The 17,798-nt window shown below is 46.6% G+C and overlaps 1 protein-coding gene across 1 annotated transcript in view; it reads right to left on the reverse strand.

Annotated features, from left to right (window-relative positions):
• Positions 1-12,371: 12,371 nt before the first annotated feature.
• tm9sf2 (transmembrane 9 superfamily member 2) overlaps positions 12,372-17,798 on the reverse strand; it is a 65,164-nt gene continuing 59,737 nt past the window's right edge. The window contains exons 16-17 of the mRNA XM_072476068.1: positions 16,064-16,235; positions 12,372-12,870 (exon numbers count right to left, since the gene is read on the reverse strand). Coding sequence (XP_072332169.1) covers positions 12,803-12,870; positions 16,064-16,235 — 240 coding nt within the window. The 3' untranslated portion in view covers positions 12,372-12,802. The remainder of the gene's footprint in view (positions 12,871-16,063; positions 16,236-17,798) is intronic.

Below are 17,798 nucleotides of genomic sequence, written 5' to 3' on the forward strand. Positions count from 1 at the left end.
GAGCACTCTGGCCCTTTTTATCGGTCCGTTCAGGCCTCTCACGTTCCACGTGATCAGCCTCACTAGGGGGCTACCTGCCCCCCTCCCGTGTCGACTAGCCATTACCTTCTCTAGGCCAGTCCCATATCCCGCCTCCGCGCTCCCGCTCGCTCCCCCAGCGTCGCACACCATCCCCGCCCACCCACTCTTTAGCCATTTCCTTTTGGATTTCCGCAGCAGCAACCCAGTTGTCCCCCCCCCCTCCCCCTCCCTCCCCCCCTCCCCGCTAGATCTCTTTCTAGCATGATTGCTCCCCCCATATTACTTCCGTAAGTCAGCTGACTTCAACTGACCCCGGCTACTCCTGCTCACTCCTCGACCCCCCCCATGTGGGGAACTCCCATCCGCCTTGCGCCTGTCTTCCCGCCTTATTCTTTCTGGTGCGGGAACATCCCTTTACCTGACCCGCCTCTTATGGCGCAGCTCCCTTTCCCCTCCCCCTCCCCTTCCCCATTCTCCAACTATGTCCCGTCTTTCCCCCCTCACCGGCGCCCACATTTCCCCAATGTCTCCCCCCTTCCCTGTTTACTTCTCAATTAACTTCCACCGTAACATTAACAATAACATTTCCTGCAGCATCAGTCCCTCAGTTCCGATCCAATTTCTCTTCTTTGATGAAGGTCCATGCTTCCTCCGCCGTCTCGAAATAATGGTGTCTCTCCTGATACGTGACCCATAGTCTTGCCGGCTGCAGCATCCCGAACTTCACCTTCCTTTTATGCAACACCTCTTTGGCTCGGTTGAAGCTCGCCCTCCTTCTCGCCACCTCCGCACTCCAATCCTGGTATACCCGTACCACTGCATTCTCCCATCTGCTACTCCGCACCTTTTTAGCCCATCTCAGGACCTCTTCTCTATCCTTAAGGCGGTAAAATCGCACGATTATCGCCCTGGGTGGTTCTCCCGCTTTTGGTCTTCTCGCCGGAATCCGATTTGCCCACTCCACCTCCAAGGGGCCCGTAGGGGCCTCAGCACCCATCAGTGAGCTCAGCATCGTACTTGCGTACGCTCCACAGTCCACTCCTTCCACACCCTCAGGGAGACCCAGTATCCGAAGGTTCTTCCTTCGCGCTCCATTTTCTAGGGCTTCGATCCTTTCAGTACACTTTTTATGAAGTGCCTCGTGCGTCTGTGTCTTAACCGCCAGGCCCAGGATCTCGTCCTCAATATCTGTCACCTTCTGCTCCACCACACGGAGCTCTGTCTCCTGGGTCTTTAATGTCTCCTTGAGCCCCTCAATTGCCTGTAGCAACGGGGTCAGCACCTCCCTCTTCAGCAGCTCCACGCACCGTCTCACAATTTCATGCTCAGGCCCCCATGTCGCCTGCGCTTTCTCCGCCGCCATCTTGTACTTCTCTCTTTCTGACCCTTTGGTCGACGATTCCTCGCGCTGCAGCCGCCGCCGCCGGTTTTTTCCTCCTTCGTTTGGGGGGGACTCCCTTCTCACACGCCCCACACCGGGTTGCGTCGTCGAAAAATTCCCCGTTGGGGCTCTTAAAAGAGCCCGAAGGTCCGTCGGAGCTGGAGCCGCCGAAGCGTGCGGCTAGCTAGGCATCACCACAACCGGAAGTCCCTTCAGTGGCCTTGATGAGGTCTTTTCACAGTTGTTCCCTCTGCTGCTAGAATTCACCTTTGATACAGGCCCTCAGGTCAGCTTGCAGCTTTAAGCTTGCCCTTTCCCCGCCTGCATGCTGGAAGAGGCCCTGTTTATCCTGCAGTTGCAGCCAAATCTTTTACTGTTTCTGCGTGTGTCTGGCAACCAAGAGACATACCCTTCCTGGGGGACACTGTCGGGGGAATATTGCAGCCTTCTTCCCACACCGGGAAATGTCAAACAAATGCCGTGGGGGCCCTGTAAAAGAGCCCAAAAGTCCGTTCCAAGCAGGAGCTGCCGAATATGCGACCTAGCTCTGCATAGCCGCACCCGGAAGTGTTTGCACGGTAAAGTTAAATTCAGATTAGGATTGAAAATTCCTGTGACAAACAAAACCTTGATTCGGTGTTTTTAAGAAAATGGGTGGCACTGTGGTTAGCACTGCTGCCTCACAGCGCCAGGGACCCAGATTCGATTCCAACCTTGGGTGATTGTCTGTGTGGAGTTTGCACGTTTTCCCCGTGTCTGCGCGGGTTTCTTTGTATTCCCCGTGTCTGCCTCTTTTCTGTGCCAAAATACATGGGAACTCCACCGGTTGCAAGTTCCCCTCCAGGCCACACACCATCCTGACTTGGAAATATATCGCTGTTCTTTAACTGACGGTGAGCCAGAATCCAGGAACTCCCACCCTAACAGCACAGTGGGTGTACCTACACCACAGGGACTGCAGTGGTTCAAGAAGGTGGCTAACCACCACCTTCTGAAGGGCAATTGGGGACGGCAATAAATGCTGACCCAATCAGCGACCCCCACATTACATGAAAGAATTAAAAAAAAAACATTTTTTGTTTTCTGTGACATCAGTAACGCTTCTTTCTGAAGGGGCACAAAGTTCTTCATGATTATCAACCTTCTGGTTGGATATAAAGAGGAACAAACTAGAACTGTGGATTTTGGGAAGTTGCATGTTTGTAACATGCGTCACTGTAAATAAAAGCTCACCATCCTGATTTGGAAATATTTCGCCGTTCCTTCACTGACGGTGGGTCAGAATCCTGGAATCCCTCCCTGACAGCACTGTGGGTGTACCTACACCACATGGACTGCAGAGGTTGAAGGCGGCTGCTCACCACCATCTTCAGAAGGGCAATTAAGGATGGCAATAAATGCTGGGCAAACCAGTGATGCCCACATCCCGTGAATGATTTTTAAAAAAAAAATCAGCACCAATATCATTTCTCTTCCAACAAAATCTCAACACAAAGAAGATCCTGTTGCATGGAAAAGCACAGGCTCCTCCATTGCTGTTCCTCAGAGTGGTTGAAGACCCCGGGTGCTCAACACAGTCTCCTGCACATTGTCAGAGGGTCAGTACTGAGGGAGTGCCACACTGTTAGAAGATCAGTACTGAGGGAGTTCTGCACTGTCAGAGGGTCAGTACTGAGGGAGTGCTGCACTGTCAGAGGGTCAGTACTGAGGGAGTGCTGCACTGTCAGAGGGTCAGTACTGAGGGAGTGCCGCACTGTCAGAGGGTCAGTACTGAGGGAGTGCCGCACTGTCAGAGGGTCAGTACTGAGGGAGTGCCGCACTGTCAGAGGGTCAGTACTGAGGGAGTGCCGCACTGTCAGAGGGTCAGTACTGCGGGAGTGCTGCACTGTTAGAAGATCAGTACTGAGGGAGTGCTGCACTGTCAGAGGGTCAGTACTGAGGGAGTGCTGCACTGTCAGAGGGTCGGTACTGAGGGAGAGCTGCCCTGTCAACGGGTCAGTACTGAAGGAGTGCCACACTGTCAGAGGGTCAGTACTGAGGGAGTGCTGCACTGTCAGAGGGTCAGTATTGAGGGAGTGCTGGACTGTCAGGTGGTCAATACTTTAAAAAGTGCTGTACTGTCAGAGGGTCAGTACTGAGGGCGTGCTGCCTTGTCAGAGGGTCGGTACTGAGGGGGAGCTGCACTGTCACCGGGTAAGTACTGAATAAGTGCTGCACTGTCAGGGGGTCAGTACTGAGGTTGCGCTGCACTGTCAGAGGGTCAGTACTGAGGGAGTGCCCGCACAGTCAGACGATCAGTACTGAGGGAGTGCTGCACTGTCAGAGGGTCAGTACTGAGGAAGTGCTGCACTGTCAGAGGGTCAGTACTGAGACTGTGCTGCACCATCAGAGGGTCAGTGCTGAGGGAGTGCTGCACTGTCAGAAGATCAGTACTGAGCAAGTGCTGCACTGTCAGAGGGTCAGGACTGAGTGCTGCACTCTCAGAGGGTCAGTACTGAGGGAGTGCTGCACTGTCAGAGGGTCAGTACTGGGGGAGTGCTGCACTGTCAGATGGTCAGTACTGAGGGAGTGCCACACTGTTAGAAGATCAGTACTGAGGGAGTGCTGCACTGTCAGAGGGTCAGTACTGAGGGAGTGCCGCACTGTCAGAGGGTCAGTACTGAGGGAGTGCCGCACTGTCAGAGGGTCAGTACTGCGGGAGTGCTGCACTGTTAGAAGATCAGTACTGAGGGAGTGCTGCACTGTCAGAGGGTCAGTACTGAGGGAGTGCTGCACTGTCAGAGGGTCGGTACTGAGGGAGAGCTGCCCTGTCAACGGGTCAGTACTGAAGGAGTGCCACACTGTCAGAGGGTCAGTACTGAGGGAGTGCTGCACTGTCAGAGGGTCAGTATTGAGGGAGTGCAGCACTGTCAGGTGGTCAATACTTTAAAAAGTGCTGTACTGTCAGAGGGTCAGTACTGAGGGCGTGCTGCCTTGTCAGAGGGTCGGTACTGAGGGGGAGCTGCACTGTCACCGGGTAAGTACTGAATAAGTGCTGCACTGTCAGGGGGTCAGTACTGAGGTTGCGCTGCACTGTCAGAGGGTCAGTACTGAGGGAGTGCTGCACTGTCAGCGGGTCAGTACTGAGGGAGCGCTGCACTGTCAGAGTGTCAGTACTGAGGGAGTGCCCGCACAGTCAGACGATCAGTACTGAGGGAGTGCTGCACTGTCAGAGGGTCAGTAGTGAGGAAGTGCTGCACTGTCAGAGGGTCAGTACTGAGACTGTGCTGCACCATCAGAGGGTCAGTGCTGAGGGAGTGCTGCACTGTCAGAAGATCAGTACTGAGCAAGTGCTGCACTGTCAGAGGGTCAGTACTGAGGGAGCGCTGCACTGTCAGCGGGGCAGTACTGAGGGAGTGCTGCACTGTCAGAGGGGCAGTACTGAGGGAGTGCCGCACTGTCAGAGGGGCAGTACTGAGGGAGCACTGTCAGAGGGTCGGTACTGAGGGATGCTGCACTGTCAGAGGGTCGGTACTGAGGGATGCTGCACTGTCAGAGGGTCAGTACTGAGGGAGGGCTGCATTGTCAGAGGGTCAGTAATGAGGGGGCACTGTCAGAGGGGCAGTACTGAGGGAGTGCTGCACTGTCAAGAGGGGCAGTACTGAGGGAGTGCTGCACTGTCAGAGGGTCAGTAATGAGGGGGCACTGTCAGAGGGGCAGTATTGAGGGAGTGCGGTACTGTTGAAGGTGCGGTATTTTAGAGATGTTAAATCCTCTGCCCCTTCTCAGGTGGATATAGAAAGCTCCTGTGGCACTATGTTGAACTGTTACCCCACAACCAACATCACTGAAAATATTATCAGGTCATTGTCTCATTGCTGTTTGTACAGCCTTGCTGTGTATAAATTGGCTGCTGTTTCCCAATGTCTAACAGTAATTACACAATTGGCTGAAATCCACATTTGGGATGCTGAGGTCATGAAAGGTGGTGTATAAATACAAATGCATAATTCGTAGATAAATGTATAATCTATCTCGGACAATGAAGACATTTTAAGTGTTCTGTCGTAGATGGGGACCACGTGCTCAATTGTAAAATTGCAAAATTTCAAATTTGGAATCCATTCCCGTAACAGCCTCCCCGAACAGGTGCCGGAATGTGGCGACTAGGGGCTTTTCACAGTAACTTCATTTGAAGCCTACTTGTGACAATAAGCGATTTTCACTTTTTCATTTCATTTTCATTCCCTTAAAGATCTGACATCACCAAAGAAAATACATAGGCGGTGGCAAAGAGTGCAATATCTTGAGTTAGTCTTTCAAAGGTTGCTGAAATTGTGAATTTTAGCTAAAACGTAAATTAAAGTGAAAAGCTTGTGAAACTTAATATTTCAAAATAATTTCATGACTCACATAAAACAATTAAGATGCAAGACTTGGGAGCCAGGGAAGAGGCCATGCGTGGATTACCCAGGGCACAGTGGGTAGCACTCTGCCCTCGGTATCAGGGTTCTGGGTTCCACTCCCATTCCACAAACCCGAGGATAAAATCTCGTCTGGCGCTCCCGAAGTGATACCGAGGGAGGGCTGCACAAGTCGTGGATTGGAACTTGAACCCTGCGGCTCAGGGGAGAGGGGGAGAGAGAAAGAAAGAGTGTGAGTGTGTCCTCTCCACTCTTCACCAACATTTGAAACTCAACATATCGTGTGCAAAATGAAATCTTTGTCGGAAACACAAATGGTTTGGAATGGTTTCATTCGATACTCAGTGGAGCATACATCGCAGAGTACAGAGTGGGTGTTTATTGGGTTTAAAAATTACACTTGCATCGATAAGGTAAGACAGCTGCCCCTTGAAGGAGATTTGTCATCCTGCAGACAGCTTTAAGTGTGATTGTGGTAACAATTTAGATCAGCCTGCAGTTACCATGGAAACATTTCATGGTATCACAGAGTCCCAAACTGTGACTGTAATAGAAGCAGTGCCTGCGAACACCAAGGAACAAAGTGAAAACACACTCATGCCCTATCTGCATTGAAACGTGCACTTAGCTGGAGCCTTACTGCATGTCTTCAAGAGACTGATTGAAGTCTTCAACAAACTGAGAAACAAACAAATACGTGCAACTCTTTCTGAATTTTATCCCATGGATGCTGACATTAATAATGATGCCAACTGCAATGAGTAATTACACACTGGGAGTTACATCGGATTCCCACTACATAAGGACTAAGAAACTTAACCTGGTCCCTCAAACCTACTCCACCGTTCAATAAGATCCTGGTTGATTTTCTCGACTTCATTTTCCTGCCCTATCACCATATCCTTTAATCCCCCCCCCCCCCCCCATTGTACCGAAAAGTCTATTAAATTTCTGTTTTGGACTGAACATTCCTGGGTCTCTGTGGTAGAGGAATTTCCAAGATTCTTTCCTCCCCTCTGTCCTAAATGGATGATTCCTTATTCCAAGACTGTAGCCGTGTTCAGGGGAAACTATCCTCTTAACACCCAACCCTGTCAAGCCCCTTAAGAATTTTCTATGTATCAATGAGGTCATCTCTCTTTTTTCTAAACTCCAGGGAATATAGGCCTAGTTTACTCAATCTCTCCTCATACAATCCCCCTATCCCAGAAACCAGTTTAATAAACCTTCCTTGAACCTGCTGCAAGTATTTATTTTTATTTATTATTTCCTGGGGTGCGGGCACACTGGCAAGGCCAATCAATGTCTGTTGCCCATCACTAGTTGCCCCTGAACTGAGTGGCTCGGCCAGCCACTTCAGAGGGCAACAAAGAGTCAACCAAATGACTGTAGGTGAGGACGGCAGATTTCCTTCCCTAAAGGGACATTAATGAACCAAGATGTTTTTTTATGACTATCAATGATAGTTTCACGGTCACTATTATTGAGACTAGCTTTGTGTTTGAGATTTAATAATTACCATCAGCTGCCATGGTGGGACTTGGAACCAATACCCCCACAACATTAGCCTGGGACTCGGGATTACCAGTCCGGTGACACTGCCAATAGGCCACCATCGACTATGGGGACAGCCATTCCCTTCTCGAGATGGTGAATCTGTCATTGAGCATCCTCAGGCGAGATTAAACCATTGGAACTTGCTCTCAACTGACAGAAACACCAAATCACGGTAGTTTGATTTCCAAACCCTCCAATAATATCACACTTTCCCAGTAATATTCTTAAGTGTCAGCTGAGATAAGTCATTGAAATGGGACCTTGAACTCACAACCCCTCCTGGCAGACTGGCATTCAGCTCTTCCGAACGGTCAGACCATTTTATGATTGTTTCCCTCTTTGGAGTGGAGGTGCAGTGTTGGTCTGGGGTGGGCACAGTAAGAAGTCTTACAACACCAGGTTAAAGTCCAACAGGTTTGTTTTGAATCACTAGCTTTCGGAGCGCAGCTCCTTCATCAGGTGAGCCACTCCTGTTCCCTCCTTGGAAGCATTGGTTCCATTCCTAATGCAGGCACTGACTTCACTGCAGGGGCAAATTTCAATCTCTCAACAATTTGAATAGTTTCGAAAACCATTTGAATAGAAAAGTGAGGCGATGAGGCTGGACGGCCCTCTCCTGCTCCTCTTCATAGCTCATAGAATTTAGTGCAGGAGGCCACTCGGCCCATTGAGTCTGCACCGGCCCTTGGAAAGAGCACCCCACTCAAGCCTACGCCTCCACCACATTTCAGTAACCAAGTAACCACACATAACCTTTATTTTTGGACACTGAGGGCAATTTTATCATGGCAAATCAACCTACCCTGCACAGCTTTGGGTTGTGGGAGGAAACCGGAGCAGCCGGAGGAAACCCACGCAGACACGGGGAGAACGTACAGACTCCGCGCAGACAGTGACCCAAGCTGGGAATCGAACCTGGGACCCTGGAGCTGTGAAGCAACTGTGTGTCTCTTTCCTTTGAGGCAAGCAGGCTACCATTCAGCCAAGGTTGCATGATTTGGCTCAGAAGCATGAGCTAATCACCAGTTTTGCGATTTTAAAAAATATACTCGAATTCTGTTAGATTAAACACTTTCTTAATCATGCAACATCCACTCAGGGTGGCACGGTGACAGTGGTTGGCACTACTGCCTCATGGCGCCGAGGACCCGGGTTCGATCCCGGCCCTGGGTCACTGTCCGTGTCGAGTTTGCACATTCTCCCCATGTCTGCGTGGGTCTTACCCCAACCCAAAGATGTGCACCGTAGGTGGAATGGCCACATTAAATTGCCCTTTAATTGGAAGAAAAAGAATTGGGTATTCTTAACTTTATTTTAAAAAAAGGAATCAAATTCATGTTATTCGTAAAGTCAAAAATTGTCAACTGATGATCTAGGGGAACGTTTTTTTTTAAAGCTATTAATATATTGCAACCCCTGCATAAGACAGGCAAAAAGTTTACTCAGGCAGTTGTGGAATCACTGATCAGACAGTCTTGTGATGATCGTCGGGCGGCATAGGGGTTAGCATCGCGACCTCACTGCGCCAAGGATCCGGGTTCGATCCCAGCCCTGGGTCACTGTCCGTGTGGAATTTGCACATTATCCCAGTGTCTGCCTGGGTCTTACCCCCACAACCCAAAGATGTTCTGGGTAGGTGGATTGGCCGTGCTAAAGTGCCCCTTAATTGGAAAAAAAACCCCCAAATTTATTAAAGTCTTGGGAAGATAGCAGGATCAGCCCACATTAGATCCACCAATATTCAACAAAGGACACCTTTTCCTGCAATCCATTCAGAAGAGGCGCCTCATTCACTCGAGGCATTCCGCCATTAAATTCGATCATGGCTGATTTGTGTCACCATTCCCTCTACCCACTTTCGCCCATCACCCCGAGTAGCCTTCCCCAGCGAGGGATGTTTGAGAAATTGGAACTGAAGTGACGACTATAGCAGGCAGTGTTTTGGAGCAACTTCTGCCATTTTATGTCAGAATGGACGTACGAAACCTCAAAGCAACAGCCTGATATCGGAACTGTATTAATTAATGTCACGATGTTTTTAAAACATCAAGCGGGAATTACTTTTAGCCATTTAATAGACATGACAACACTGGCTGCTGCTGGTAGCTACTCTGACCAAGAGATCTGCTGTCGTGGTACATCACGCTCATCTGCCGCGTTTGTACCAGCCTCGCACGTCCACTGTAGCTCTTCTGCAACCGCTCCGTGACATCCGTCATCTAAATAGGCAGACCTCTTTCTGCTGCCCTCCATTTCACCCTCTAGAAGACATCTCTGTAGCCTCTGTGTTCTGATCAAATGGCCAAAGTACTGAAATTATAGCAAAATACCACAGATGCTGGATATCTGAAACAAAATAGAGAAAAGTGCCAGAAATACTCAGCAGGTCTGGCTGAAATAGAGTTCCTTTTTCTGGGTGTCACTTTTTAAAAGAGTTTTTTTTAGCACACCTTCATTTGTCTTATAATCTGTATATGGGATTTTTAGCAAGGGTCTAATCGTTGGGCCATGGTACGCACTCCCAGCTATGGTAGTGGAGTCGGACACTTTAGGAACTTTCAAGCGGTTATTGGATAGGCACATGGAGTGCACTAGAATGATTGGGAGTAAGTTGATTTGATCTTAGTTTCAGACTAGCTCGGCACAACATCGTGGGCCGAAAGGCCTGTGCTGTACAATTCTACGTTCTACATGTCCTAATCATCCACATTTCAAAGGGCTCCATTTTCTTCCGCAGATCTTTATTTCTTGTCCTGATTACTGAGGCAGGCAGGGAAGTGGATCAAACGGAGCATCTTCTGAGATTTTCCTTGTTACAAGTTTGAGCTTTCTTGTGAACACGTCCTTCACCTTCGACATGAAAATGAAATGAAAATTGTTTATTGTCACAAGTAGGCTTCAAATGAAGTTACTGTGAAAAGCCCCTAGTTGCCACATTCCAGCGCCTGTTCGGGGAGGCTGGTACAACATCACATCTACCATCATCTATCATCACTTGTCCCATGTGGACAAATTTGTCTACTTGCTCCAGCGTGCCACCATCCACTTCTAGTTTCTGCTAATGGCTTCCTCCTACCATTGTTTTTAATGCAAAGATTACACTATTTTGAAAGTTTGAATTAGCACCCATCGCATATTAAAAGAAAAGGCAATTATTTAATCTATTGTTTTATTTGATTAGAAAACCCAACTAACGCTTTTACCCATGATTTTGTTTAAATCAATTAAAATGTCAGCTGCGGGAGCACAGTTACCTTGGGAGTCACAAGATTCTGGGTTCAGGTCCCACTCCTGCTACTGAGCACAAAAACCAAGGGTGACACTCTAGTGCAGTACTGAAGGAGCGCAGCAATTCAATTCCCATACCAGCTTACCCGAACAGGCGCCGGAACGTAGCACGAGGGGCTTTTCACAGTAACTTCATACGTGTGACAATAAAAGATTATGTTTTTCAGAAGCAATGGTAAAACGCGGTCTCATCCGCCTTACCCATTGTAACTTCAAGGAAGGATGGGGGGGGGGGGGGGGGTTATCCTTGAGGAAGGATAGAGAAGCTTAACTTTGAGGAAGCATAGAGGAGTTTCACTTCGAGGAAGGGTAGGGGGTTATCACACATCACAGGTGACCACAATTCAATAAAAAGTACCAGCTGTAAAATGCTCCAAGGTGTCGGCTGGTCATAAAAAGTGCTAAATAAATGTAAGTTCATATTTTTTTCTGTAAAATCAATACAATAGGTAAAAGCTTTTTTTTTACACAAAGTTTATTGTTGAACAGCAGATTGTTCACTTGCAATTTGAATGATTCAGAGGTAATGTTAGCCAGGCAAGGGGTCACCCCAACTGGGTAAAAAAAAAGATACAGCATTCAATGGCCAATCATCCCTCAAAAAAAAGTGTTCACCAATTATAAATTAAAACAGGCTAACAGTCTTTCACAATCATAATTAAAGTTCAAATTCTTCACGCATCAAATTAGCATTGCTTTTAACTGCAGAAAATAATTTACATTAAAGAAAACTGCACAGCAAGTAAAATCTTCAAATAATCTTCACAAACTGATCAAGAATCACTAAAACAGGACGCTCCCCACCAAATGTATATCTCAAATCAAGGTAGAATAAAATGTTTCCTTTTAATTCGCCTATACAGTTTTAAGTAGTGGAATGTGAAGGATTTGAGCATGGAAAATGGTTAGCAGTACGGCAGAAATATACTTTCAACTTTTCATTGTTCTATTTTCAGCCACGTTCCTTCTCGTTTTCTCCAACTTCCACTGCCTTCTATCTGCCCCACGAGTCCTACTCTCCCTTGCACCTTGCAATGAGTTTTTTTGAAAAAAAGTAAAAGGATTAAGTCTTTACAACTTCTTTCTGCATCGCAGGCAGAGTCATCCAAGACCGAAACAGGAAACATCACACAATCACAGAACTGTTAATGCAGGAGGTGGCCATTCGGCCCATCGTGTCTGCACTGGCTCTCTGAACAAACAATTCACTTGGTGTAATTACCCAGCCTTCTCCCACGAATCAGTGTTTGCAAGAAGGCAGAGGGGGGAAAAAAAAGAGGATTGAGGAGGCAGCTAAAATTGAAACCCACGCAAACACGGGGGGGGGGGGGGGGGAATGTGCAAACTCCACACGGACAGTGACCCAGAGCCGGGATCGAATCCGGGTCCTCGGCGCCGTGAAGCAGCAGGGGCTAACCCGCCGTGCTGCCCCTGTTTAAGTAAATCTTTCTAGGTTAAATTGGGATGGGAGCACATTTTTAATCCCGTGCCGGCGTGACTGATCAACCATTCCCATGGCAACACAGCCATCCGAAACATGTCCATCTGAAACATCTGCGGCTGTGACAGGAGGCTTTAAAAAAATAAAATGGGTCCATGCCTCTTGGTGATAAGACAAAAGGAGGAAAAGTCACACAAACTCCTTAATTGCTTGCATGACCATCGTTTTGTAACTTCAAAAATCAATTAATGAGCAATGAAGAGTAGAAGAGTGGACGGAGTAACAAGGAAAGTACATTTTTAATTAGAAACCAAGTTTTTTTGGGACTTATTGCAGTTTTTTTTTCCTCTCAAATGTACGATGTTTTGACAGTTAAAGGTTGCTATTGCAGTAGATGGTATTACAGAATTTACAGAAGCATCATTGTGTCTTAAAGAAACTGTTGAAAGAGAAATATAAAATATAAAAAAAAGATTTAAAACAAATCCCAACACAGAAAGGCAAGTAGGGCAGGTTTTCCTCCAAACCGAACAAATATGCAGTCATTGCAATATATATCCCAATAAGTTTTAGATAGAAAATATCAACATGGCTTCAGTAACTTCAATAGTTCTTCTCATCCAACCAGACTCTTCCATGTGCAATTCATCAAGTCCATTCGGTAAAGACAAGTTCTGTCAAACATACGTACACTTCCCCAAGTTAGTTCTTTTAATCCACCTTGACAACGCTGTAGATCTTGCTCACAAACCAAAAACATGCAACATAACCAATAGTTCCTGAAAGAAAATGTAGAGCTTGTAAAGAAAATCATTAACATTCAGGTGCAGTATATAAAAAAAAAATGAAGTGCTGTTGCCTTGAAAGCTCGCCAGTGAGTCATGTTAAGGGACCACAAGTGATATCATCTTTCATGCTCCGCGAAGTGCTGATGTTTTACCAGCTCATTGCCTATGATACCTGCCAACCCAGCTGTGAATCAGAGATCTATCTTGCAGCTAGTGGCATTCTTCCTGCCGAGGATGGCCAATGACCTGGAATGCAACAGCTACGCCAGTGCCTTCAGCAAGTAAATCATTGACTTAACAGCAGGGCACCACCAGAAACTACGGCACTGGACATTTTCCAAATTGGTCTTTCCCTCTTGACAGAATACACATATGTAGAGTATTTGTGACACAAATTTGTGCACTGTCAACTAACAACAAGAGTAGAATTACAGATTTATCTTGCAGCTTTACATATCCCAAAGCCATTACTATAGGCAATGTGCTCAGCTCTGAATGGAAAGCATTCTCTCCAGTCTGCTGCATGGCCAAACACATTTCAACAGCATGATAGATCAAGAGATTGCTTGCAATCTGAGCCACGAATAGCAGAGGGAATGATTTTCTGGCTGCATTTACAAATTTACTTCTCTCTCCTTTAGAGATCATAGATTCCTGGCTGTGACGGGGAGCTCCAGATAAGGGAAAAAAAGACTTGTGTTTATCTGGAATATTTCATGACCTCTGTACACCCCAAACTTTACAGTCACAGAAGTGCTCTTGAAGGGTAGTCATTGTTGCAATGTAGAAAATACAGCAGCCAATTTACACATAGTAAGCTCGCATACATGGGTGTGTTGGCTGAGGGATAAATATCGGGCAGGACACCAGAGACAGCTCCCTTACTCTTCTTTGAAAGAGAGTCCTGGGATCTTTCACACTCTTATAAAAGGGATATCAACTAAACTCATTTATGTAACCAAACCCCAACGGTCCAAAGATATTCAATGGAGTGGGCAAATGCGCACTAGGTCAATTCTGCTTCTTAGAAACCCAACTTGAGGTCATTAATACTGCCATTTTCTCCCACATTTTTTTCTTTCTTTTAAAAAAGTAATTTAGAGTACCCAATTCATTTTTTCCAATTAAGGGGCAATTTAGTGTGGCCAATCCACCTGCACATCTTTGGGTTGTGGGGGCAAAACCGACCCAAACACGGGGAGAATGTGCAAACTCCACATGGACAGTGACCCAGAGCCGGGATCGAACCTGGGACCTCGGCGCCGTGAGGCAGCAGTGCTAACCACTGTGCCACCATGCTTCCCTTTTCTCCCACATTAAGGCATTATAATCACCTTCCTCGCTACTACCCCATTCAGCCAATTACATTGCATTACTACTGGTGCATGAAATTAAAGCACCCTCCCATACAATGTAACTGCCGATAAAGAAATTAACATTTTAGATCATATTTGCTTGGAGCTGGGGGTTAAATAAGGTGCTGGTTGTGGCATAAGTTCCACTCGCCTCCTAATCACAGCGTTTTCAGTTCAACATTCACGCCAGAGACTTGAACACATAATCCAGGCTGATGCCTCAGCGCAGGACTGAGGGGGTTTTGGTGGCGCCAACTTTCAAATGAGACGTTACAACCACGGCTTCCTCTGCCCTCTGAAGTGGATGCGGAAGATCCAATGGCACTACTTCAAAGAGCAGCACTAATATTTATCCAATATTTATATTGGATAAATATTATACCAATATTTATCCCTCAACCAACATCACTAAGACAGTTAACTTGTCATCATAACATTGCTGCTTGTGGCACCTTGATGTGCACAAACGGGCTGCCATGTTTTCTAGCTGACAATGAAGTACTTTTGAAACGTTGTGTAAAGCACCGAGACACCCTGAGATTATGGAAAATGCTATTGAATTGAAAATCCCCATCAATATTCATCAGAGTCCCTTAAGATTTATGAATAGAAAATGGGGCCAAATGATCTAAACAAATAAATTCATCCAAGAGCTTGTAATGACTGTAATAAAATAATATAATCAAAATTGTTCATTATATGGAATCCAGACCAGTTGGTTAAAAAGAGGATCTAATCGAAGGATCAAGGATAACGCCAAATTTAAAGTGATTTCAGTGCTTTATGGACTGAATTACTATTTTAGAATTTTAATCAGATCCCAGTGGATATTTTTTTGAAACCACAATTATGATTTATCAGGACAAAACTGTCATTCAGAATCTTACAAACTGTTTTACTCTATCACATTCCTGTGTTTTATTTACCATAGAATAAACTTCACAATTATGAGCAGACAGCACATTCAACCCCTCAAACCTGCTCCCCGCCATTTGATATGGCCATGGCTGATTTGATTGGGCAGCACAGTGGCTAGCACAGTTGCTTCACAGCTCCAGGGTCCCAGGTTCGATTCTTGGCTTGGGTCACTGTCTGTGCGGAGTCTGCACGTTCTCCCAGTGTCTGCGTGGGTTTCCTCCGGGTGCTCCGGTTTCCTCCCAGACCAAAGATGTGCAGGTTAGGTGGATTGGCCATGCTAAATTGCCCTGAGTGTCCCTAAAATGTTAAGTGGGGGTGACGGTGATAGGGTAGATACGTGGGCTTCAGTAGGGTGCCCTTTGTAAGGGTCGGTGCAGACTCGATGGGCCGAATGGCTTCCTTCTGCACTGTAAATTCTATGATTCTATGATTATGGCCTCAATTTTACTTTCCTATCTGACCCTCATAACCCCAGACCCCCGTGTCAATCAAAAACTTGTAACTCAACCGTGAATGTATTTAATGACCAGCCTCCCCTGCGCGCTGGTGGAAGAGAATTCCACAGACTCTGGGCCCTCCAAGAAGACATTTCTCCTCATCTCATTCTTACCTGGGAGGCCGCTAACCTTTCAACTGCATCCTCTAGTTCTCGATTCCCCAACAAGGAGAAACATCCCCCATGTATCCACCCTGGCAAGTTCCCCCAGAAACCTATGTTTCAATAAAACCGTCACATTCTTCTATTCAAATGGTCAGGAGGGCTTCAGATTTTGCCCGTTAAATACCAGTCAGTGCCTGTTTCAGGAATGGAACTAATGCAGCCAAGGAGGGGAGGGTAAACACCACTAAAACAATGTGACATTCAATAGAGATAAATACCAGTGTGTGTGGAATTGTTTTAAACAGATTACCTGTGAATAGGAAGAAGATCAAAGTCATTATCGTTGTGTATCCAAAGTACAAAATGACGCTGGCAGTGCCGGTTATCTGGAGTTTGGAATAGAAATAATGGACCGTGTAGATCAAGAAATATACTGCTGTAAACCCACTAGTTAGGAATGATCGCCATTGCCAGTGGTAGTCCTGTAATGATGAGGAATAAAATCATCTTTTTAAAGAGAAAGGATAATTGAGGATCACATGCTTCATTCACGGCCTGCAAAAATTGGGATCAATTCAAATTCCTATTGGTAAGCAAGCCTAGCTGCAAAACAGGAGGTAAATGCAAATTTTCAAGGCAGCGTTGAGATTATGAAATGTAAACACAGAACATGCTTCCCAGGAAATTGACGCTTTTAAAACAATACACCATTGAGTGACTATAAACTCAAAGTACAACTTTATTACTGCATATTGTGCATAACATTTTAGCATGTAATTTTGACTTGGGTTTTTCCTTTATATTTATTTGTTACGACACCCTGGATTGTTGCACGGTCAATTCCAGCCCCAGACACCAGAATCCCAACACAAGTGAAATACCTAATAATTTGTATAAAGTTTGCAGAATCTTTGGCCCCTTGACTGCTCAATAAATTATAACCACCAGGCTAGGTTGATCATCACTTTATTTATAAAACGAAGGGTGGCACAGTGGTTAGCAGCGCCAGGGACCCAGCTCAATTCCGGTCATGTGGTGTTTGCACTTTCTTCCCAGTGTCTGCGTGGGTTTCCTCCGGGTGCTCCGGTTTCCTCCCACAGTCCAAAGATGTGCGGGTTAGGTGGATTGGCCATGATAAATTGCCCTTAGTGTCCAATGGTTTAGGTGAGGGTTACTGGGTTATGATAGGGTGGAGGCGTGGGCCTAGGTAGGGTGCTCTTTCCAACTGTCGGTGCGGACCTGATGGGCCGAACGACCGCCTTCTGCACTGTAGGGACTCTAGGAACAAAGTTTAAATACACAACCATAACGGAATAACAGCTAGCTACTCTACTACATCCCCTTTTACTGTCCCATCCTCTACCGAAACATACACAAGACAGATCCACACAGAGGGAGGGAAGAGGGTGAAAATAATAAGGGGATTAATAGGAAATGAAAAATGAGTGTCCGTGCTTCCAATGTTGAAGTCGTTGCAGCAGACTGTCCTCCCAGGATGCTTAAGATTTGAAACCACCGGTTGGATACGAACAAGGATCCGCTGGCAGTGACATTCAGTCAGAACTCCCTGGTGTAGGATTTCCTCTGGGAAATCACTAACTTTTATTAACCTGGGCCTTCACTCAAAGGATCCGCTTCAGGCCTGGTTAATTTTTACCTGTTTCCAACTCCACCAGAATGACGAATAAGAACAGAATTCCCCACACAAGATTTTAAAAGAGTTTTTAACCAACTGGCCCAGCCTTCGGCCAGTGGCTGGACTGTTTTTTTATTTAGCAGTTCCATCTGGCTGGGGAGAGAGAAAGGTCTTTGCTTTCTGACCAAAACGAAAGTAAAAGAAAAACAGTCACACAGAGGAAGGAACACCCCAGAGACAACCTCGACCAATCATTGTCTGCCCTCGAGAAGAACCCGGCTTTGGGGAATTACTCATTGGCCAGCAGCCAAGCCAGTCAGTCTAGGTCGTCACTGATATCAGACCAAACCGCACATCCTGGAGATTCCAGTTTTAAAATTAAATTAAGCTGCTCGGCCTTAAAGGCATC

Source organism: Scyliorhinus torazame, chromosome 15 (assembly GCF_047496885.1).
Source record: "Scyliorhinus torazame isolate Kashiwa2021f chromosome 15, sScyTor2.1, whole genome shotgun sequence".
NCBI classification, from domain to species: Eukaryota; Metazoa; Chordata; class Chondrichthyes; order Carcharhiniformes; family Scyliorhinidae; genus Scyliorhinus; species Scyliorhinus torazame.